Genomic DNA, 8,473 nt, shown 5'->3' with positions numbered 1-8,473 from the left:
TATTCTTAAATCTACAAAATTGAGCTCATTTACAGTACAGTGTCAACGTTGCTTGTTTATATGAATATGGCGAACAAAAACCAAATGGGTCTCTTCCCAAGGGCAAGTCAAGATATGACGGGTAATTCACATGACAGTGCACAAAATCTTCAACTTTTAAAGTGGTACTATGATCAAATTTTTCCCCCTGATTTTTTAGGTGTATCACATAGAATTCCATGAAAGAATAAAAACGCTGTTTACCGTTTGCAAATTATCTGCATTAGTTCCGGAGGTATTTAAGTTTGAAAAATGTGTATAATATGCAAATGAGATGACTGATGACACCATACACTCAGCCCAATTTTATATCAAGTATATAAATAGAGCTATCTTGGTCATTTGCAGTGCAGACCATTGAAACTTGTTGGGCTAACAGTTCTACAGGAAACACACCTACGGCTTTAAAAATTTCTTTTGCCATGGCAACTCACCCATTTCCAGTCCCCACCGACTTGATTTCAATATGTTAGTGATTTTCAGCTCGCAAAACATTAAACGAGGTCACAAACTTGAGCTAACATATTTATATGCTTGCTGGATCAAGCATATGAGGCACCATTTGCAAATATAAAAATGAAACGCCACAGGTGGCCAGAAATGCCTTTAATATTGGGGAGGTCTGGAACCCAGTATGTTGCCATGGTAACCAAACTGTTAAGCTCATATTGTGGGGCACATTTAGTAGAATCTTACTGCAAAGAATTAAACATTTCTGATACAAATTGGTTGAGATATCTTTTTTCATCATATTTGATCAAAATTTGGTTGAGTGTATGACATCATCACTGAGCTAATTTGCATATTTTAAAAACTTGAACATCTCTGGAGCAAAAAGAGATATTTGAATATAGTAAACAGCATTTTTCTTCTCACAAAGGCTACTTGGTTATGTTTTAAAATGGCTGCTATAGGAAAGATGCAATTTTCGTCATGGTACCACTTTAAAATTTAGACTCACTGAGCCATAAAGTTCCTGAAGCCGAACCCTGGATAACCACAGGAATCTTGAAATCAAGGGGAACTAAAAACATGCTATATCAAAATTTATGAAGAATCCAACTGAAAGAAATAATTCAATATATAAAAAATACAGAAACAAATTCAATGAATTAAAAAGTGTAGCTAAGAAACACTATTACGACAGGGAGTTCAGTGAACATAAGAGTAACTTGAGATGTCCGTGGAAGCTAATAAATGAAGTAATAAACAGGAACAAAAACCCGAGCTACCTGATCACTTCAAAGAAAATGAAATCTTAATAACTGATCCAACTGAAATAAGTAATAAATTTAATGAATATTTTATTAATGTTGGACCAAATTTGGCCACTAAAATACCAGTCAGTGATATTAACTTTTCGAATTATCTGGATGAAAGATCTATTAAATCTATTTTCTTGGATCCAGTCACTGAAAATGAAGTAGAATTTGAAATATGTAAACTAAAAGAAAACAAGGTGTGTGGTCATGATTAGTCTCCTTCGCAGCTGTTATTGGGGTCATCACACAATGCTTCTCCCAGTGGGGGAGAAGCGTTGCGTGGCAACCCTAATAACAGCTGCGAAGGAGACTAGGTTATGATGAAATACCACCTAAATTGGTTAAGAATATTTCCAAGTATATAATTGAACCATTAATGTACATATATAATCAGTCATTTCTTACTGGTTCTATTCCTGATGATCTCAAAGTTGCACTTGTTACTCCAGTATTTAAAATGAACGATAGGGAAGAATTTTCTAATTACAGACCTATCTCTATGCTCCCATGTTTCAGTAAAATATTAGAAAAACTACTGTACAATAGATTACTTAAATATCTTGATCAGAACAACATATTATTCCCAGGTCAGTGTGGATTTTGAAGAAAACACTCTAAAAACTTAGCAACTAGAACTAATAACAAAAATATCACAAGCAATGGATAACAATGAATATACATTAGGAGTATTTTTAGACCTTGCAAAGGCATTTGATATTGTAAATCATGAAATTCTGCTAAGGAAACTTGACCATTATGGAATGAGGGGTATTGTAAATGAGTGGTTTAAAAATTATTGGACAGAAAGAAAACAGATTTTAAAATACAAGTCACAACAATCAGAAAGCTTAGCAATAACATGTGGAGTGCCCCAAGGCTCTGTCCTTGCACCACTCTTGTTTCTCATTTACATGAATGATATCTCAAGGTGCTCAAAAAAGTTGTCATTTATTCTTTTTGCTGATGACACAAACTTGTTTTATAGTCATAAAAATGTTGATATTTTATACAACATCATGAATCAAGAACTTGAAAACATCACATCTTGGCTTTCATGCAATAAGCTTTCTCTAAATGTTAAGAAAACACACTTCATGGTATTTAAAACTAAAAGAAAGAAACTAGACCAAGCTTTGGAAATAAAAATTAATGATCGACAGATTGACAAGGTTAAATACACAAAATTTCTTTGTTTATATATAGATGATGAACTCTCTTAGAGAAAACATATTGACCAAATTTCAACAAAAATATCGAAAATGACAGGGATTATGGCAAAGGCTAGACACGCTTTATCTATCCAAACACTGATATAAAGACAATTTATAACACTATGATGTATCCATACTACTACTTATTGTAGCATAATATGGACAAGCACATACCCAACCAGGCTGAAACCATATTTACCATACAGAAAAAATTGGTACGGATAATGACCTTTTCAAATTATCAAAATAAATCCAGGCCTCTATTCCAGTCTCTAAAGATTCTTGATACATACGAGTTAAACATTTATTTTATAGCACTCTTTATGTATTCATACTTAAGCAATAATTTACCAAAATATTTTAATAATTATTTTACTTTAAATAAAAACATACATAGTCATGATACTCGTTCAGCATCAAATACATTATTTTATTGATTAAAAAAGGACAAATTATGGGAAATTTTCACTAAAATATAGGGAGGTGCAAATCTGGAATAACTTACCAATAGAATTGAAATGATTGCAAAGTTATAATTCTTTTAAAAGAAGCACAAAGATTTATGTGCAAAATCTAAGTATCTTAGGTTATTAGGTTTTAGCTTTGTTTTACGAAAACATGTCTATTAGAATTAAATCTATCATTAAATAAAATACCATCTGCCATGTAATTAATTATTTTCAGCTATAATAAGGGGATCTCCATAGAAAAGCTCGTTGAGCTTGCTAAGATCTCCAGCCATTATATCCAATTTAGCAGATATACGATCAATTTAATTGTACATGTAAAATAATAGACAAATAAATAAATCAATTTGAATTAGAAAATTGTACCACTTACAAAAATCAGCCATTTACGGAAGGAAAGGAAGGAAAACTTGGCTTACCTTTCAATTATGCTGTGTTCATTGTGTTAAGTCATATGTACACCAATGTCTGCAGCAAAAAGAGCATTGTAAATAAACAAAGCACGTGCTTGGCACCGCATGAACAACGACTCCAACGGACAAAAGAAATAATAACACTCGGAGATAGCGACAAAACTAGGCTAACATTATTTTGAAACATACTTACTTTTGCTTAATCTGCATTCTCTACGACAAGTAGAAGTTCCAGCTGGGCAAAAATCCACAATAACCCTTATTGTTCGACGCTCCCGTTCGCAAAATGTTTAGACATTTTGCACCCGCAAATTGTCAGCGGAAAGCGCTTGAGCACGTTCCAAGACAACAGATTTTTCAGCCAATCAGCGGTTTTTCCGCCGTGCCCCAGAACCCATGGAAAGTAGAAATAGCCTGTCCTTGAAATAGTCTCGAATATCGAAGACTTCGTCATGCCGTATTCAAAGGAACAGCTTAATTACTTTCGGATGGTACACATTGTCATGACCATTTTCTCGAGAGCTTTGAGGGAACTGTTCAAGGAAGAGTGGCGCAGGTTTTATGGTTCAAAATGGCGCGACAGAAGGAAAGATGGAGATCGGTTTTCCTTGAACGAGTCGTTTCTAAATCGACAACGAAACAGAAGAGCGCTGAAAACTATTCGCAATGGCGACTCGTCGAAGTTTGATAGCTCCGTTCTGTTTTACTGTATTCTGTACTCTGATTCCGTTGGAGCTAACCTATATAACAGAAATCCTAGCAAGTATCGCGCAATAGACCGTATTCGTGACCTGCGAAATGAGGTTTGTCATATTGCCCCAAAAGACGAAGTGAAAGATGGCGATTTTCGAAGCTTTTGCTCTGAAACTATTGCTTGTTTCAGATACCTAAATCTCTCAACAAGCAAGTTAAAAGCAATCGTCAAAGAGAAGAGCTTTGTTACGGACGAAGTTGTGAGATTGAAAGCGGAACTGACGAGGGAGCAGTTGGCTGTAAAGGAATATGAACAGTACTTTTTTAAGAAGTTGTCCATCGTGAAGGATTTCAACCCAAGGCCCTATCTTGAGAAGATGAAAGATCGAGGCATTCTGTCAGAACGAGAAGTTAAGAATATCAAAAAACAGAAGAAGAAAGAGATTAAACTTGCTATGCTTCTGGATTCTGTTGTTTACAAAGGGACGGAAGTTGTGGCAGCATTTCTGAATTTGCTGAGCGAGACAGATCCAGAAGTAGCAAGCTCGTTTATAGATTTTCTCTCCCCAAGCAAGCAAATGGAAGAAATTTGTGACTATGCTCCCGAGAAAATTCGTCGAACAACTGTGAAGTATCCAAAATATTACAAACTTGTTATGCGGACTTTTACAAACGATATTTACAAGCGAGACTGGGACAAGTTAAATCGACGGTCGGCATTTTTTCTCCGTTGGTTTCAAGACGCGGCAACGAAGCTCTTTGTGCAGATGGAACTCGCCTACGGTTATAACATTCAGGGCGAGAGTGAAAAAGCCATGGGTTTGTTGAATGATACTATTGCGAATGCTTGGAGAGCGGGAGAAAATTGTTCGAGAATTCTTGCAAGGGCCCTGGCAAGAAAATCTTTAAAGCTGGTGTACGAAGAAAAATATTCCGAGTCAAGGGTCTTGGCTGAGGAAGCGAATATGATGGTGTCGACCATGGAGAGCCCAGAAGAGCAGATTGTTTGCCAGAAACGCATTGCTGACTGTTTACTGTACGAGGACGGCTTACTGCACAGCAAGAAAGAGAAATTAACCCCTGTTTGGAACACAATCATTGAACTGTGCCAGAGAAACCAGGATAGCGTTCCTAGAAGTTCCTTTTATCTTAGATTTGTTTTTGCTGACAAAGCACGTCTGCATCTTGGGTTTTCAAAGAACGGGTTTGATTGTTGTCCAAGTAGTATTTCAGATCTTGAAGAAGCAGAACGATGTGTTCAAAGGTTGGAGGAACCAGACTTGAAAACAGACTCTGAGGATACCTACACGGACGCATTTCGCTTGATTTGCAAGAGCAAAATTGCATTTGACAAAAGCAAAGTGGCTGACGTTGCTGAAGAAGTGGAAACATGGCGAGAGAAATCATTATCGCTGTATGACAAAGCGGCTGCAGCTTGTAGAAGCGCCAAAAACAATGGAATCTCGTTGATGTTATCGTCACTCAAAGAATACCTAAGAAAATGACAGAGAAGGTGGAAACTAGGTTTCAATCGATTTCTTTTAGTTTTTCTACTGAAAAGTCGAAAGCTGATTACGAAAGAGAAGTTCTTGTATTAATTTGTTTGTTTTTATCGAAGAAAGTGAATCGTTGTGGACATCTGTAAACAGACCTCACAATTTCAAAGACAGTTTATTGAAATTTAGACTCGTTTAACTTGTTTCCTATTTGTTACAAAATAGCCACATTGACTGTGAATTTCATATCTTACAGCGAACTACTAGATATCAGAGATCTATGCCAGAATAAGCAGTTTTTTGGTCATCATCAAAATCTTAATCGTAACACCAACTCAACACAGGATACACCCGAGGTCACGTGATGCACGCGGTTGGCGCGCGCTCTTTCAGTTTGCGCGGGTAACAAAGTTTCAGTTCATTCCACAACGTTTCATGTGCAAACATGAACAAAGATTTTTACCTCAGGGAAATTGCTTAAACTCAACGAGGAGAATGTGGTTCTTGGAGGTAAAACAAAGCACAGCCATTTTTGAGCTATTTCTTCCCTCAAAATGGAAACAAAAAACTTGAAAACAATTAGCAGCTATTTTCAAGTTGCGGAGTCATTGCTTCTGTCGTCCACAGCCAAAATGTAAGTTTTTATTTAAGGTTATATCCCCTAGTTTCCGTGCTGTAATACAGTAGAGGCCATGATTTGAACATTTCCATTGATAAGAATTTGTTGGCTATTCATTTTGAAACTTTGCCCCAGATTGAATCATGCTCTATGAGAAAACATGTGCTTCAGTTTCAAAAGTAATCGTTTTCTTGGTGCATCCGAGTTCGCTGTATTTCAGTGAAAGCCTCTGGCAATTTTTGAGAATTCACCACCCAGTTTAGACAAAGGTAGGTACGTTTTGCTGAAAATATTTGAACAAATTAACGTGCAAGCTTAATTAATCTTATCCACATTTGAAAAAGGTGACTGCATGATTCTGGCTGCTTTGTTGCACACGTGCTGCATTAGACATGGCGACCCTTCTCTTAAACACCAAAGTCTGCTTGCTAAAGACAGTGCTTTGGTTTTTCCATAATAAAACTGAAAATTACTCCCTCGGTGTTGAATTTTTAACTCTTTGTTTCAACCAAAGAGAAGTGAGGACATCTAATTCAATTTAACTGGGAACAAAACTTTTGACTGTGTTATAGGTGCAACAGAACATCTCTGTTTTTTTTTTCTGTTACACAGTTATTGCTGTTTCAAAATTATGTTGAGTTACTGTATGACTTTTTCTTCCCTATTTTGGGTCTGGTTGATTTTTTGCTTTTCATTTATTTTACTCCAAGTGTCCAAATAGTAAATGGGGACAAGAGAGATGTCTTATGAAAATGATATTTCATTGTATTTGGAGATGAGCTTGGTTGGGAGATGTTTGAATTTACAGCTGCATAAAATATCATTATCACCATCGCCACTACTATTATCAGTATTTTTTATTAATACCATTACTATTGCACAAATCATAAGCTGCTTCTGATGGGTAAGAGACCATTTTAATACAGCAAGGGAGGAGAAGGGGAGGCAACTCCTGGTTTAAAAGAAAGGTCACCCAAGCAAATAATAACAGTAAGAACTTTAAGAACAGAGGTGAAGAAACAAACTCCACTGATTTTATGTTAACTATTTTTCTTTGCTTTTTCCATGGGGGATGAATAGTTATACATAATGCAGTACAAAAGGGACAGAGGAACAAAATTGCATTTAGATGTAGAAAATTCCAATAGACCCAACTCAACTCTCCCCTACCCCCACCCCCTCCTCCACATCATAAAACACCAAAGACCATGTTCCTAGCCTACCCACAAGGTCCAAATCTACATGTCAACAGGTATTTAGATTGATAAGAAAGCTTGTAACAATCTCTCTATTTCTCAATTGTTGCCAAAAATTGCTGCATCACTTCTAAATAACTGTATCTCAAACTGTATGCCATGTATACATTCTATGTCAAAATGAAACTCGGGTCACAATGAATTTTGTTTGTCTCCTAACTCTAATTATTCATGAGAAAAAGGAAATTGAGAATCAGACTAGGTTAAAAGCATTTTGATCTTCAACATATATACCGTAAACACCGGCCGATAAACCGTACCTTTTTAGTCAAAATTTTCCTTAAAAATCGGGGATGCGGCTCATCTGCGAGAAAATCTGGACAACGTGCCATTAATTTGCATAAACACTTTCCTTCGAACATTTGTAAGTTGGTAAAGCAAACTAATAAGGAGATCAGTAAACAAAGAATATCAGCGTACGCATAGATCACTGCTTTTACAAGTTTGGTGGCTCCTAAAAGAGCCGTTTTTGTTTGTAATCACAAGGTTACATTTCTTGCTGCTAAACTGCATTAAACCTTCATTAAAAAATCTTTCTAGCCAGTTTAAGGTCACCATTCTAGCTCATTCTAGAGCAGCTAAACGTCGCGCGGTAGGGAATTAATCTGTATTCCGCTGTTTACATGTGGTCAAAGAAAGTCTTCAAAGCTACTTGTGTCCAGTACTCCATCTCCTGTTGAAATGCTTGGCTACTAAGCCACGAACAAACGAACGAATGCGTTCGTGTTCTTCTTGTTGTTTGTAAAATTCTACTGAAAAACTGACAGGAATGAAAAAAAATTACTGGTTTTAAAAATACCAGAGAAAGATCAAGCATATGTCAAAGTTGGTAGACATCATGTCCATACTATTGCAGAACTAAAATTATAGGTAACGGTTTAAGTTTGAATGACATGTTTGTACTTTGATCGTGAGTTGACACCCGGCGAGCCCAATTGATGAAAACCGATAATCGATGTAATCGATATCAATCAATAGAAAACAGCCCAAAGAAAATACGCGCGCTGATTGGTTTAA

At 36.3% G+C, this 8,473-nt stretch overlaps 1 protein-coding gene across 1 annotated transcript; it reads left to right on the top strand.

The window, feature by feature from the left end:
• The first annotated feature begins 3,775 nt into the window (after window positions 1-3,775).
• LOC110049078 (uncharacterized) lies at window positions 3,776-6,673 on the top strand. The gene has a single exon (XM_020754847.2). It carries the CDS (start codon window positions 3,845-3,847, stop codon window positions 5,588-5,590), a length of 1,746 nt encoding a protein of 581 aa, XP_020610506.2. The 5' UTR covers window positions 3,776-3,844; the 3' UTR covers window positions 5,591-6,673.
• Window positions 6,674-8,473: the final 1,800 nt, after the last annotated feature.

This window comes from Orbicella faveolata, unplaced genomic scaffold, assembly GCF_042242905.1.
Source record: "Orbicella faveolata isolate gen_17 unplaced genomic scaffold, um_ofav_v1 contig_14, whole genome shotgun sequence".
NCBI lineage: Eukaryota > Metazoa > Cnidaria > Anthozoa > Scleractinia > Merulinidae > Orbicella > Orbicella faveolata.
Note: the sequence above shows the minus strand (reverse complement) of the source record. Positions and strands in the feature narration are given on the sequence as shown.